Consider the following 16,628-nt stretch of genomic DNA (forward strand, 5'->3'; position numbering starts at 1 on the left):
TGCCCGGGGGGCCGGGAATCGAACCCGGGTCACAGCGGTGAGAGTCCTGCACCTTAACCACTAGACCACCAGAGGCCCCCGTAGTGTAGTGGTTATCACGTTCGCCTGACATAACAACATACACTTTCATATAATGGCATGCCAGTTCCAAAAGTAGGTTTCCTTTTTATCTTAAGGCATTTTTAAAAGTATATGTTCACTTTAGTCACACAGGTGGTAGATTTCTGCTTGTATATTTTGTACGTTCTTGTGTTTATTGCCAGTAATGCTCATTCCTTCACTGTGATACAGTTTTTCTTGTATAGATTAAAAAAAAAAATAAACAGTTCAGCTGTGCTTTCAGTTGTTTGCAGGTTGTGCTGAGTGACTCATACAGAAGATGAGGAAGCTGCAGCAGAGCCACGTCTCCTTGTCCTGCCCAGCAGCGACACCTAACTGCTCCGAGTGCTCCAACCCAGGTGCCAGCAAAAAGGGGGTGGAGACCAGAGATGAACGCTTGGGAGAGGCAGGTACTGGCTTGGTGACATTTGTGGTGAAAGTAACTCTGCAGTTTGTCATAATCCAGAGCCTAGGGGCAAAGAAGATGTGTTGACTACAAAAAGTGAAACTCTGGCACTCTGGCAAATTATTAAATTCGCCAGTGAAAGAGATGGCTTTGTAGAGGTCCTTTTCCTTATGGTTTGCTGGAGGGCCAGCCAAATTGGCTGATACAGGCACTGAGTTTGTGAGGCTTTGTGATATAGCTAGGCATGCAGAGCCCACAGGTTTGATCTGTAAGTAATAGCTCCATGAAACTCGCTTCCAGCAAATTTCTCTCATGGGAACCATCTGATTTCTTATATTGTGCAAGCTCACCTTGAAACTTTGCTCTTGGTGAAATAATAACAGGAAAGCCACTTACAGAAATGTAGTGGGAATTGGCCTCCTTGTTGCTGTCAGTCTGAGAATATGTTGGCTGGGGAGCTTGGAAGTCATTGTGGAGAAAGGACCCCTGTGCTCTGCCTGTCCCACGCACATATAGTGTAGGTCTGACTTCCTTAGATGTACAGGACTTGTCTTCCACAGTGGGAAGATTTCATTTACATTTTGACAAATTTAGACAGCGTGTTACTGAAGAGGTTCTGATAATAGTCTAGGGGAATCTGTTCTCCTGTAACTCTTGGGAGATGTGCCAATGTAACATTATTGTGAACCCTTATCTACAATGTAATTTCAGACAGATATGTCATCATGAACTGTGAACAAGCTACTGAGGTGCTGCTGATAGTTTGCACAGTGGGGCAGAGCTTGGCCTTGGCCACTGGCCTGAGGGCTTATCCGTGATCTCTGGTGGATTCGCAGCTCTTGGTATAGACAGTGTTCCTTTGACTATGCTTCTGATATATTTGAGGTTTTCTTTCTAATATTAGGCAAGTCTACACCAGCTGGAGTGTGAACTATGGGTGATGCCTTGCAGACAAAATATAGAGCTTATATCTACCAAAAAAAAAAGAAAATAAAAAATCATCAAGGGCTTTCAAAACTGTGTGTTTAAAATTATGCAAATTTATGGTGGAAAAATCTGCATCTCTTATGCATGAGGACATGAGTACAAACTCCTGTTCAAGAAATCCTTCTGTTGCATATATGAAAGGAGAAAGGCTATAGGAAAAAAAATACCACTGTAGAAGTCCTATTTCTTTCCTGAGAACTGGTATCAGGAAATCTCAGAGACAGGATACTGAGCTATATGGATATCAGCCTGACCCAGCAGGGCTTGTACTTATGTTCTGTTTATTTATCTAAGAAGGAATGAGGAGAGAGCCATTATCTCATTTTTACTTTGAACGTGTTCCTTTGATTTTGAATGAAGGATAACTACAGCATTACCATGGAGGAAGATACCTTGTCAAGATGAAGGAAGGTCGTGAATTAACATTCTTCCTTACCATGCTCAAGAGGCCCAGGAGGCAAACACTGGCTCCATTAGCTCTTGAACAGCAGTGGCAAAACTATTTTCTAAACTTTGTAGGTTGAAAACTGCCATATTTGAGAATGATTAGAATAATTTTGGCTTAGTTCTTAGAGAGACACCAGTGCAAGAGCCTGACAATCAGAGAAAGCTAATCTATGGGTCTGACAGTTTATGGTTAATCTGACACTTCACAGATGCATACTGTGTGACAGCTGCAATGAATCAGATTATTAGAGCAACTTTCTGCTCCCTAAAGCTTATTTATTCCTGTCTTTCTCAAAATGAGGCTGTGTGTGAGTGGGTGGGGTGGGGAAGTGTGAAGCCTATCAATGAGATAGAGGGCCCGAAGCCAGACAAACCAAAACATTTAGAGATTCTGCTAATGTTACGAAGATGAAAGGAATCCCCAAATAAAAAGGAGCCAGATACATATTTAGCAGAGGCTCATTCCTAAACAGCCAATTGGATGCAGGCAGGAAGGTCTCCACACACATCTCAGAAGTTGTTTTCCCTTATAAAGTAAAGCAAAGGGTTTACTTTTTTCACAGTCTTCTGTAGCAGTTGGGATAAACCCGGAGCTTCTGTCCTCCTTTACCAAAAAAGTATGGCATCTACTCACTGGTGTAGGGCCTCTGAGCTGGCATTCTTCAGGCCAGCTGGAGCCCTTTTCCCAGGCATGGTGGCTGCACAGCTGCTGTGGAGTCCCAAGTACACTTTGGGCACAAGTTACTGAAAAAGAAAGAACTTAAGGAAGATGTAGCTAAGAGTTTCGACTGATATATTGAAAGATGCTTGAAATCAATAGGGAAGTTCCCAATGTGCATTGGAGCTTTGCTAGTGTCTCTATAAAGAGATCAGGGAAAAGGGTATTAAGAGAGAGGCAAAATTACTTTTTCCTCTTGTTTTTCTTTCTCTCATTGCACTCCAGACATACTCCTGTGACAGAGACTGCGAAAGGGTTTAGTATGGAAAAACAAAGTTCTGAGGGGAAGCTAATGAAAAACATAGGTTTTGGCTATGGATACAAAGAAAGAATGGAAACCTTGGGATATAGACACACCAGGCAATTGTACTCTATGATTTCTATAGAAATGAGTGGCATAAGGACTGAAAGATAGGCAGCAGAAACTGGTGATGGAAGTAGCCTCCAGAGGAAAAGGTAAACTACTTTCAGGAATGGTGTTGTGTTCTTTTTCTTGAAGAAAGAAAGAAAGAAACAGAACCCATCTACCTTATATAAATATACACACACACATATATAATACACATACATACATATATATATACACATATATATATATATATTTGGGCTAAGCTCTTTTGTGTCTATAGCTGCAGAGGAGAGTTCAGAGTTTTGATCCCCAGCATTTAGGTTTGATTCTCAGAAGACCTGTTCTATTCAGTTCTCTTTAGGTTATTATTCATATCTCATGCCAAGTACATTCTCCCCTTCCCAGCCCCCCCTTCTGACAATAACCTAAGTTGCTGACAAAAAAGGTGTAAACTACTGATGTACTTTTATGTCTAGTAATAACTGTGTGACCGTAACTTCAGCATGGACTCACCGAAAAGAAAGGAATTCTATAATGTCCCTCGAGCTGGACTGACCTAATTTCCTTGCATAGTTCACCTGTTTGCCTGCTTCCTTCCTGCCCCAGCACTTTCCATAACATCACACTGCAGAGACATGCTGCCTGCTGAGCACTGCTCTTCACTGTGTGCTGGAGGCATGGCTGGGCAGCATTTCTACATTTTTCCTTTGCCGTTTCTGTGTATCCATCACTACTGCTTAGTCAAGCCTCTGGCTTACTTCTTCCTTCTAGCCTGCCTATGTCTGTCTCTAACAAACGTCCTTCATACAGCAGGTCCTTCCAAACAACTGGTGTTTACTCTGTGTCACCATATCAACAACTACCTGCTCTGAGTGAGACTGTGTCAGCTTTCATGAGCACCCTGAAAACTAGGACTCCTACGTCTTTGGTGCCCATGACAGGTATGGTGATGTGTGATCCCCACCCAAAAAACCATTCCTCAAAGCAGCCAAGGTGCTGCTGCTGCCATCATTACCACCAATAGGAATTGTGGTGTGCACCAGGCTAAGTTTATAGGTGTCGTGATGAAGCTCAATAGAGGTACAAGTCTATGGTATCTGCATGGCCACTCTTTCCTTAATGTTCACGGAGGCCTCTTGTAGAAAACTGTTGCTGATATTTCTAGTTATGCTGAGATGCAGTGTGAATGATGTATCAGTTCTACTGAAGGGTTGTTTACTTGGATCTGCAATCTCATATATGCTGTATCTGCTATAGCATCATCACTAGTAAGCTTTTTTGGGAGTGTAAACTTCTGCTCAGTAAGGCAAAAAGTTTGGATTCTTTTGAATCTTTGTCCCAGTCTTGGTATTTCCAAGGAGTAGTAGTTGATGATGTTTCTGAAAACCTAGGATTGTGTTTCTTCTAATCTAGAAGGTAATTGATGTTTTTATCAAAATCAGACATGATACTGCATTGAAGGGTTATGCTGTGTGAAATTCTTCCCCTTGACCAAAGTTCCCTATCTAATACCATATGTTCTATATGATGTATACAAGTTTTCTCAGCTGTGTTATTGAGTGTTATTTGAAAACAAAGAATTTGGTTTTGGCTGTCCTTTGAGTGTCAGTTGGAGATATGCAAAAAAGGGCCTGTTTAGGTTGCTTACCTTTGTGGTTTGAGTTTTTAAAATTTTTTTTCCTTTTTTCCTTTTTCTACTTTTTTTTTTTTTTAAATCTTTGTCTTTTGCCCCGATGCTAGCAGTGAAATAATAAATAGCTGTTGCATGGCTCATGTTTCAACATTTGGTAGCTTCTGTTTCTGACCCTCCAAGGCAGTTACATTCCTTCAAAGTTCCTTTCCTTAAAAGTTAAATTCCTTTTGGTCTTCAGTCCATATTTCTGTCTATCTGCTATCTCTACTACTAGCTTATTCCTTCAATTTTCACATCAGAAAAACTTTCACTGTGGTTTTGTGGGAGATTTTCTCGTATTAAGGCTGCTCAATTAGGCAGCAAGCACTCCGTAAGCAAACGCACGATGCCTCTCCCTGTTGCAACAAGACTCACAAAGCAAGGATCTCAGTTGGATTTTCACATCTTTCTTGGCTTGTGTGCTTGGACCAGTTTTAAAATTGTAAGGTTTAGCATTGGAGTTAAGAGATGCTGTTTCTGGTATTTTGTAAAAACTTAATGACAAAATGTTGGCTATGAAAGAGCTGCTACACTAGAATTAGCCTGTCCAGAGAACAGTTGGCTACAGCTGTAAAAATTGAGGCCTGTGATAAAAATAACTTGTACAGGGAGAACCATTCTTTTATTTGCTAAAAATATGTTCAATGGAAAAGCTAGCTGGGGTTATAAAATTCAACTACTTTACTACAAACAGTTTGAGACGTGAGTTTATGGCAGTCCAGACTTGTGGCCTTCAGTGAAGTAGCACTAGGGCATATTTGGCCTGCAGGTCACAGGGTTGAAAAACAAGCTGACTGAGAAACAGAATGGATTCTAACCCATCATAATCCAGAGGGGATCATAATAATCTTTTAACTGAACTTTTTCACAACCCTCAAAGACTTCTCTGTGAACCATAAACAACAGCAGGTACTTTTTTTACTACCTTTAAGCCTATGGGCAGTATTTATATACAAGCAAAATGCCAAGCTTTTAAAGAGACTTTGTAGAAAAACTGAGAAGCTGTTTAGCTGGCCAGAAATATTTTCATTGTTTTTGTCAAAATCTTTAAGGACAGGAAAGTGTTTCTTTAAAAACACCTTCCCTGTTATAAATGACTGCTCTTCCAATTTCTCATTCTGCCTCTTTGATGTTACTGTGGAGTCCTGGACCTCTCCTGTTTGAACACATGATCCTCTTGCCAGAAGATGTCTATTGTGGGCATGCTCTGACTCTCTGTATTTTAGCAACTCTCCTGAAGTTTTAAAGTGTTTAGATTACACAGCTGAAAGTCTCCTCCTGTTTCATGAGCTCTACACTGGAATGCAGTGGAAGAGACCCAGGGCCTGTGGCCACCCAGATTAGAGTTTTTGTATTAAGGTCCCTATATGGTTTTGTTAAAGACTTCAGCTCTGTCTCTGTCTGTCTCTGCTCCTTGTTTGGGAGGCTAGTGGGAGGAGAAGAGCTGAAGGGGCTATATAACCTCAGAGCTTTCAGAGTGCACCATCCCAGAGCAGCTATCTCCAGCCAAGCACTGTCAGGGTAAGTGGCACGGAACCAATAGTATGATTTACAGATTGCTGGAGGACTTCAATTAAATAATGTCAAATGGAAGCTATTCAGGAGGATGTACTGCTGTGCTGTAGTTTGCTTAAGCAAACTTACTTATTAGAATTGAATCAATTAAATACTTGTAGTATCTGTACTGAGTTGACTTTATAGCACTTCTGAAAGGGTCAGAAAAGTTCTACCTAATAATTTTGCTGATTCTACCAGCGCTTCAGTAATTGTATAAAGAAATGGTTTGTGTAATGTCACAGCTGGCATTACAGCTATGTTCAGGTTTAAATGAACTCGTGTGACCTTGGGGTGTTAGTCTGTGACAGAACAAAGTTCCTGAAGGGGTATGCAGTCGTGTTTCTTAGCAGATTTGCTTCAGTGCTGTTAACCCAGTGTAACGTACATGAGTGTTTTGGGAAATGTGACTGCAAGAAGAGCTGGAAGTGTGCAAATTAGCAGAGTCTAATAGGATAAAATGAGGATGTGTGTGTATTCATCCTTGTCTCTGTGTATACGAAACTACTGTTCTGTAAAATGCCAAACATTAAGAAACACACACAGACTTCTTGTGGAGGTGGAGTTCTCTTTAATAGCTTGTTGTGGAGATTGGTGAAGTGATTGATTATATTTAGAAGTAAGGCAAGGAGAAGAGACTAGAGACTATTGATTGCTTGGGAGAAATATGTCCTGTCTTCCACAGTACTCAGTGACATTTGCTGCTCTTAAATGTTGCTACTGCATGCCACAGCAGTCCTGAGCTGTAACTCGCTGGTTGGCAGCAGAGCCCTCTGTCTGATTTTTCAGCTTTTTGTGCTTTATTACTAAATATGGTTTTCATTTAGAGTCCACTAGGCTCAGAAATGTAGCCTTTCCTGCCCCCTTCTTTCCCCTCCCCCCAGTGATTTTTGGCATTGCGTTAGCTGCATTGGTTTGAACAAACCCCCTGACCTCGAACTCAGTTCCAAAAACAGATGGTTGAAAAGCCTATTTCCTAATTAGGAAATGGTTTGTCCAAACCAGTCTGTTCATTCATGTTAGATAACTCTTGTACTCCATTCAGTAAATATTTGAATGTAAAGAGCCTGGTTCCCCAGGAATTTAATAAATGAAGAAATTGCAACCTACTTTCCCAATTGTAATGATAAAATATCTGGAGTACATAAACTTAGGATTTCTTTATCCGTGTCTTCTCTTGGGAATTCTGCCCACTCATCCTGCAGGAGCAGGGTTGCAGCCATGTCTGGTGGCTGCCTGGGCAGAGGTAGAGGATCTCGAAGCATTTGGAAGAACTGTCCATGTTTGTTCCATCCAGGTAGAGGATGAACAGATTGTGGACTCCCTTGCCCATTGGCCATGGCTCTTGCTGACTGCATTTCCACTTTGTCCTGCGTTTCCAGTATTCCTGTGGCAGAAGGTTTTGACTGCATGTGGAGCCAGCTGGTCCGTGGATGACAGCTGTCTCTAGCTGTTAACACGTTGCAATTTGTTGAACTCTGCATGGAAGCCCAGGCTCGGAGTGAGCCAAGTGATTCCCTAACACACTATAAATTGCAAGCAAATAGTTCTTCTTGAGTCCTGGTATTCAGTGCTTGTTTCTGTAATTGACTTTAATACAAAGCCTTTGAAGTATTTTTATTACCAATATTATCTTCCTATTGCCAGAGGAAGAAAACAGTTTCTTTTTACTGAGTCAAGGAGCCAACATAAATTGCTCTGTCACTCTACAAATGTAGTTTATTAGCTGCTTTGAAATTATGATAGAGCATATGAAGTGGCCTGTTTTAAAAATACATACTGTCTCTGGCTTCATTTTAAAAGTGGTGGTTTTTTTCTGAGTGATTAGGGGAGGACTGAAAAATGCTTGGTTTGTTTTTGTTTTTGTTTTTTTTTTCCTTTTTGATTTAGAACATTTCTTCTCTTTTAAAAGGTTCAACACAAACTTAATTGGCCATCTTCACCCAGTGGGTTAATATCTGCCTCCGGAAAACACCCCTGGTACATGCATAGCATTTCATGTGGTTAGCTGTTGGGAAGCACAGGACTAAAAGGGAAAGATGAAGTGCTCTTACCTTTGACAGTTTTCCACATGTGTCAGGATTTTATCAGGGTGATAGAAAAGCAGAGGAAGTTGTGCTGAATCCAATGCAAATGGATCTTTGTTTTTGCAGCTGTCAGTCCAGTTATGTCTTTTATCTCCCACCCCCAGCCGTGGATTTCTGTGACCAAATTTAGATAAACATTTGCTGCTCCTTGATCTCTCTGCTCATGCTGCAGGGCTGGAAGTCTCCTCTGGAATTCCCTGGATAATGCCTAGTGCACACAGCCCCTTGGCAGACATGGTTGAAACCTCTCACGCCTTCAAAAGGAAGCCCATTCCCTCGGATAGCCCAGCAGCCCTTGGTTGCCAGACCGGGGCCTTGCCCCTCCTTGCTGTGCTGCTGCTTTCATACAGCCATCTCTGTCTTCAGGGGGGATCTGATACCTGAGTATGTTTTTTGGTTTTGTTTTAATTCTTCTCTGCTGTTTTCATAGGGCTGTTTTCTGTCTGGAGGGCCAGAGGACACTGACATAGAAGATGTGTGAGGAAGAAGACAGCACTGCCCTTGTGTGTGACAATGGGTCAGGGCTCTGTAAAGCTGGCTTTGCCGGGGATGACGCTCCAAGAGCAGTTTTCCCATCCATTGTGGGTCGTCCGAGGCACCAGGTGATGAACAACATTGATTATTCCTTACTGGACTTGTAGAAGGCTTTGCTGTCCTGACCCCAGCTCTTCACCATTTCCTATGTCTGGAGCTAGTCCAGCTGGGGTGATCTGTGTAACACAGTATTTCCAGGCAAAATAAGTCCAGCAGTGCATTCACCTGAGTCAAAGCAAGTTTCTTGCTTATGAAAGGAATCCTTCTAAAATTTTTCTCTCCCTTCTATACCACCTTTTCTGTGCCCCTTAATTTTGAGTCAACCAGAAAACTTGGTGAATACAACTGGTTTAAAAAAAAAACCCAACAAAACCCAAAAAACCAACCCAAAACCCAAGTAAGCCCAACAGAGAAATATCTGGAAATTTTGACTGCCCTTAAAGCTAATGATAGGTAATATGTGGAAAACTAAAGAAGGAAGAAGTTTTTAGTCAGCTTCCTACTAACCTTCCTGAGTTTATTCATTTAGTTGTATCACAAATGGGCACCTGCCTAGGGTTGAGTTTCTTTAGCTTTAAGGTTTACATTTGAGTATATGATGCATTCCACTATATTTTAATAGTTTGCAAAATACATTTATTATGTGAGCTGTTAAATATAGGGAGTTTATGAGATGGATCATCGTTAGCATGAACTAGAGCAGCTTGGCTAGGCCACAACAAACTAATTCACATAATTAGTAGATCCACCTATTTGCTGCTACATCACCTAAGGCCCTGGTGGAAAGAAACAAGCTGGTTGTAAGATGTGGCACTTTATATACCCAGCAAATGCATTTTAAGTTCTTCAGGACGGGAGAAATATCTGCCTGTCAGTATAGAAGCTAGGACTACAGGATCCATGAAAATACATATTAAAAAGCCTGTACCATTAGATTTAAATTGTCTTTCTCTAATTACAATATTATAGTGTTCAAAAAGAGGATTAAAAAATGTTGAAACTTAAGCTTTGGGAAATATAAAGTGTGTATCGCTCCATCTTGACCCTTAGATGGCACAATATCACTTTCTGCTTTTACTCCACTTTATTATAATTTAGCAGACATTTCATCCCTAAATAATAACAAGTATTTAAACAACTTTATTTTTCCACTTTATCTTGATGTATTTAATATTGTACTTGTTCTGTTTACTTAAACTGTAGTGCAAACATGAACTCCAGGGATTTAAGTGAACTAAACATTTAATACTGGCAATTTAAGAGCAACGAATAATTCTGCATTTGTTGGTATTTGTAAAGTATGTTGTAACTAGCATAACTGGCAACTGGATTTATTTCACAGGTAATGTTTTGTCTACTTTGTGACACTTCTCCCTGAGGGACTAACTCAATTTGTATTATTTTATAGGGTGTGATGGTTGGTATGGGTCAAAAAGACAGCTACGTAGGTGATGAGGCTCAAAGCAAGAGAGGAATCCTGACCTTGAAATACCCCATAGAACATGGCATCATTACAAACTGGGATGACATGGAGAAGGTATTTCAGTTTTGAAAAGTTGCTGTGTATCACTAGTAAGCAAAACTACTTGAACCAAATATTTCCCCACTAAATTTTAGATGAAAGTGTCATGCTATCCAGTGTGGTTTAATGAGAAACTTGTTAACAGCCAAGCTTAACTTGCATCTAAAGCTTGAGTATCACTAGAAGTCCATCAAAATAGTCATTGGGAGTTCTTTTACTCCCATCTGATCTTTGCTGATTAGTGGGGGGGGGGTGGCAAGGTAAGGAGAGGGAAGAGAGAAGAGAAAAGAAAGAAAAGGAATATGTCAATTTGCTAGTAAGAAAATGGAAATTAAGACGGTGTCTGTTTCTGCAAAAATGCAAAGTGTGTATGTGATTCTTATGTGAAGGGCACTGTTTATACACACACTTTTTAATGTTTGACAGATTAGCAATATTGCAGTGCAATGCATCCATTTCAGAGACAGTATTTGGATGAAAGGCTTCCAGAACTATGTGTATAGTCATAATTTGTACAGATAATATAATTTCTGTGATTCTAAAATGGTATCTCCATTTAATGTTGTTCTGTGAAAATGGAGCTATTTGGAACAGTGAGGGCATCGCAACACACTGTAAATGTGTGGAGTCTCAGTACTGTAGATTTTACTTGAAAGCAAAGTCTTTTAGATCCAAACATATTAACTGATCCCTAATCACCACCACCTTGAAAACAAGCTTAGCAAAAACTTCTTGGCCTTTAGACTAAAGTTTCTGGTTCGTTTACTTCTTATTGGTGTCTTAGCCTCCTCATTGCAATCCACTTGGCCTCAGATTTTTACAGCTTGTAGGAATGAGTTGTGTGGAAGTGATAAATACAAGTTGCCTTTCAACCCCACAAACCATTTACCTTCATTTCTTTTTATGAATTCTCAGGCTGGCCTCTACAAACCAAATTATGAAATTGTCAAGAAATGTATTATTTGTTGAACTCCGTGTATGTTCTGGAGTTGGTTAACTTTCAGTAGTTGAAATAGCATTGCTGGAACTGAGTCTGTCCTGCTCACTCTTTTCTACTGTAAGAATAACATCAATTTTCATTAACTTATGTGTCCTTAAAGTAAATCATATATTACTGGCAATAAAACTTGAGGATACTGCTTTTGTTTCTACACTTATTCTGGTAATCTCTATGAAGGCAGTAAGAACAACTGCATGAGAAACATCACTAGTCTGTATCTAAGGCTGTAAGCAGAGTGCTGGAGCCCAATTCCTGTCTGGAAGTGATCCTGACCTGCTGGATGATGGTGTTTCTTTCCTTTGGCTTCTTCCATTATCCTCAGATCTGGCATCACTCTTTCTACAATGAGCTCCGGGTTGCACCTGAAGAACACCCGACTCTGCTGACTGAAGCACCACTGAATCCCAAAGCCAACCGTGAGAAAATGACCCAGGTGAGCTCACACTAAAGCTACGGGATAATCCAACTTTGAAGTTCAACAGGATGTGACCTTCATCATTTCAGTTAGTCATGTTGTCCAGCAGTCTCTCTCCCTTTGTTATGGAAGATGGAAAGTGCATAGTGACCACCTATTTTATTTACATATTATTACATTTACTTTAGAAAATCAGTGTATCTACTTCACATATGAATACTTTGATCTGTCCAAGTTTTATGTCATCTTAATCTATTTTTATGCCCAGGCATAAAAAATTATCTTTAATATGAGCATGTGTCTATATTAAATACCTTAAAGATATAGGCCAAATACAGGGAGATACCTTACTAGACAAATATTTTTGGATTTAGATTTTGTGTTTTACTTCCTTGTAAAACCTTGTAAAACCATTGAGAAATATGAAAATCTTGTATTCTACCTCTCTTTCAGTCAATTGCTTCAACTAAGCTAAACCCCCCCAGTATTAAGACAATTATTTTCATTGCATTTCAGATTATGTTTGAGACATTTAATGTGCCAGCCATGTATGTAGCTATTCAAGCTGTTCTGTCCCTCTATGCCTCTGGACGTACCACAGGTAGGCCTCTGGGGAGTGCGACATAGACTTAGAAATAGTTACGTGTGTTGATGAGGGCCTGGGAATGAATCGTGTTATCTTCTCAAAGGGATCGTGCTTGACTCCGGGGATGGTGTCACCCACAACGTGCCAATTTACGAAGGCTATGCCCTGCCACACGCCATCATGCGTCTGGACCTGGCGGGCCGTGACCTGACAGACTACCTCATGAAAATCCTGACAGAGCGTGGATACTCCTTTGTGACCACTGGTAAGGACATGCTGCTGACTGAGAAGGAGAGTGCAATGTTTCTACTGGCCTTAAAAGGACTAGCAGTGGTCCTGCAGTTAAACAGGCACAAGAAGGATTCAACATGAAAGTCTCTTGCAAGACTAGCAATGATTTGTTTAAAATATGGGGAGGGTGTTGGAGGATGAAAGGGAACAACCTGTCAGTATGTCTGGGTCCTTCCTTAATGCCATTGTAAAGACTGAATCCTCTTGACAGCGGAACGTGAAATTGTCCGTGACATCAAGGAGAAGCTGTGTTACGTAGCCCTGGACTTTGAAAATGAGATGGCCACTGCTGCATCTTCCTCCTCTCTGGAAAAAAGCTATGAGCTTCCTGATGGTCAGGTGATCACCATTGGAAACGAACGCTTCCGCTGCCCAGAGACCCTCTTCCAGCCGTCTTTCATTGGTAAGTTGAATGACTGTTCTACCTTAGTAAACCGCACATAAATAACAAGTCCCTATTTTCTTTTGACTGTGTTCCATTACTAACTCACTCAGACCTATACACAAGCTGTCCTAGAATCCATTATAAAATAATCTTTCAGAACAGTACTACTAATGTGGTGGGAAGAACCTCATGTCAAACAATTAGGCAAAATGCTTTCCCAAAATAAACCCACAATGTTTATTCCTGGCTTCTGGCATTGGACCTGTGCCATTTTGAATGTTTGAATGTGATTGCCAGGAGTGAGGAGGGGTGGCAGGGGAAGGCAGGCAGGCAGGCAGGAAGACCTACTTTTATTTTTCCAAAAGACTGCTCAACATCCAGTATCCATGGTTCATCGCATTTTCAGAGCAAAGCCAAGGCACTGCCATGCTAATCAACATCCATGAAGGCAGATTTGCAACTAGGTCACACAGAAATCCAATGTCAGTTCTGCCAATCGGCAGAATTTAAGCTCAAACATAACGTAGTTGCATACCTAGAGGTATTAGGACATATTTTGACTGTTCTGTGTCTAAGCTAACTTAATTTAAAAAGAAAAAAGAAAACAAGTTATTCCAAGACCATATAAGGAGTTCTTAGTACAATTGAGATTGCCTGCAAAAGCCGAGTGGAAACTTTACTATTCCACACCCCCAGCTTTCTTTTTAAGGAGGAGATGTGTGTGTAAGGGGGAGAGGAGAGCTGTACACCAAGGAACTCTTAAGCAAATAATTTAGGCACCTGCAGAATGACTTTCCAGATTTCCAAAGCTCTGAAGACTGATATCTTCTAAAGAGATGCTAAAGTTCATGTTCTATGTTAACAATTTTAAGTCTCTGTACAGAGCTGCTTCAGTGTTGTTCTGTACCTTCCCCAGGCATGGAGTCTGCTGGCATTCACGAAACCACTTACAACAGCATCATGAAATGTGACATAGACATCAGAAAGGATCTTTATGCCAACAACGTGCTGTCTGGAGGCACTACAATGTACCCGGGTATTGCAGACAGGATGCAGAAGGAAATAACTGCTTTGGCTCCTAGCACTATGAAGATCAAGGTATGTAGGGTGGAATAATTTGTAGACTATATAAGCTGGCATTTACAAAGTCCTTAAAGATCTAGTGAAATAGTGACACTTTACAAATTAAGTGCTTTTAACAGGTTTTGAATCACATGTGGACCGTTTAGCAAATAATCACCACCTGGTAACTTTGGTGCTGGAAGAAGAGTCCTCTTATCTCTCATTTCTGTGTTCATGTTGAATTCTGCCAACTGCCCTAACATGGCCAAAGAAGAATACTGTGGACCCAGCAGCATAAATTTTCCTCTGGGGCTGTATGTGATATTTTTTCAGTCCTTTTTATCTGATGGACATGGGAGAAAGAAATGCTGGCTTTGTCTTTGGCCTACAAGTTCAAAAAAGGAGACCCTCACAAACCAATCTTTCCTCCTTCTTGTTTTTCCAAGTCCTCCTGAACTATCATTATTTGTTTCCAGAGCAATTATCCCTCTTTTCTCATATGAGGCAGTGAGTATACAAATACATCAGGGATAGAGGTTAATGTGGAGTCTGACTCAGGAAGAGAAATTGAAAGTATACACTTATATAACAAATTGTTAACTTTACTGCTTGCAGCAAAGGCTAGATATAATGCCAGTGGTGACACTAGCACATATATGCAGTATTTTTGTTAATATAACATATCACTGATTTACTAATTTTGTATAAAAAATGCATTTTGTTCACAGTAGACAATCGTAATTAATGCTTTTATTTTTTAAACAGATCATTGCTCCTCCTGAACGCAAGTATTCTGTCTGGATTGGAGGTTCTATTCTTGCCTCCCTGTCTACTTTCCAGCAGATGTGNGGCCCTAAATAGATCAAGAAAGGTCTCGGTACAGAAGTTCCAGTTAGAGTTAGCAAAAAGCATAGCTGAAGACATTCAGCAAACAGGAATATGATGAAGCTGGCCCATCCATTGTTCACCGCAAATGCTTTTAAATTGCTTTATCTTTATATGTCTCCTTCATGTGAATGTATTCAGGAAAATACATTCTTATAATTTCATTCCATAAATCCTTCATCATAATTAATCTAATTAATTGGATACTGTGTATTTTTTTTAAATAAATTTTAATTATGCTATGAAATTGCTGCTCCTATTTAAAAAACAAAACCAAAAGCCAAGCCGTGCATGTGTGGAGATGCCATTACAGCTGGTTTGAAGCACCATCTTGTGACATGAATTTGTTACTACACTGTACTGGGCTAAACAGAAAAGGGGTACCTTTACCTCAATGATACTAATGCCAGAAAATGCTTACCTATCAGGCTGCACGTTCTCAAAGTTCAGCCTCAGAAAACATTTTAATCTGTAAACAGAACATGTTGTGATTTTTTCCAAAGTTCTGGGCCAGTACTAAAGGAGCATAGCATGTGCTCGATATCAGGATGAGCATGGGCACTCTGCTTTGCATCTGCTCTATCCGGAAATGTTCTCTCTCCACATCACTTCTTAATTCACAGCTGTCATGCTGGAAAAGCTAATTGCTTACAGGACATGGCCCAGAGGTGTACAATGTGTACCACAACATTTCTTTGAAGAAACAAAACCTGTTCCTTTGGGAGCATATCTAAACATTAATATTAGGTTGAACATATGCCCTCAGGATGAGTGCAGCCTATTATTTTTATGTTGTGATTTCTAGCAAGATCTAAAGAGTAATTAAGCTGGCTTAATACACTTTCTCTTCAGAACTTTTTTTTTGGGGGGTGGGTGGGTGAGTAATGTAATCAAAGTAGCTAAAATAATTTAGACAATTTTCTTTTTCTGTGATTTTTCTGATTCCTTTTATAATCTTAAATACATCAAAACTGATAGTCAGCTAAAAGCATATGCACAGAAGCTGAAGCCAGTAATATTATCTGAAAAGTATATATATATATGAATAAAGAATTCACTGAGACAGACCTGGAAAAGGGCACTTCTAAGGAACTTGCTGCAATCTGTATTCATTAGAGTTCAGGATAAAGGATGCTATTTATTTTTGTTAACCTATTTTCCTCCCTAAACTCAATAGTTTATCTCACTTGCCTGTTACTTGTTATCTTTCAAACTGTAAGCTCTTTGCAACAGCACCTGTTATTTACCTGCATAACCCTGGTGTTCCAGATCTTGTTCAGCTTCTGAGTGTTAGCACATGTTGCAAACCTCTTTGTACTAACCTCATTATTTAAAATATAGGTCATCTAAGTTCTTGGAACAATTACTAAATAAACTCTTGTAAAAGCAAGTAACTTTGTATGGTTCTTCCTTCTAACTCTATCTAGATCCTTTTATCTAACTCTAGATAGATCCAGGAAATCCTTTGCAGGATAAGAAGTGTCTTTAAATTGAAAGTTTCTACTAGAGGATTGCTGGAGGAGACACATTTCTCCAAAGGATTCTGATGCATCTTTGCTATCCCAAGATGTGATGGGGGTCAGCTCTCAGGTAAAGGATTTGTGTTTTCCTAAGTGTTTCCTGTTAGCT

General features: G+C 40.1%; 1 protein-coding gene across 1 annotated transcript; it reads left to right on the top strand.

The window, feature by feature from the left end:
- The first annotated feature begins 6,098 nt into the window (after positions 1–6,098).
- Positions 6,099–16,389, top strand: ACTA2 (actin, alpha 2, smooth muscle, aorta). Its single transcript, XM_017803871.1, has 10 exons — positions 6,099–6,199; positions 8,750–8,921; positions 10,262–10,390; positions 11,698–11,808; positions 12,307–12,391; positions 12,480–12,641; positions 12,879–13,070; positions 13,969–14,150; positions 14,880–14,962; positions 15,034–16,389. Exons 2-10 carry the CDS (start codon positions 8,793–8,795, stop codon positions 15,095–15,097), a joined length of 1,137 nt encoding a protein of 378 aa, XP_017659360.1. The 5' UTR covers positions 6,099–6,199; positions 8,750–8,792; the 3' UTR covers positions 15,098–16,389.
- Positions 16,390–16,628: the final 239 nt, after the last annotated feature.

The sequence above is a fragment of the Lepidothrix coronata genome, unplaced genomic scaffold (genome assembly GCF_001604755.1).
Source record: "Lepidothrix coronata isolate B3197 unplaced genomic scaffold, Lepidothrix_coronata-1.0 Scaffold8, whole genome shotgun sequence".
NCBI lineage: Eukaryota > Metazoa > Chordata > Aves > Passeriformes > Pipridae > Lepidothrix > Lepidothrix coronata.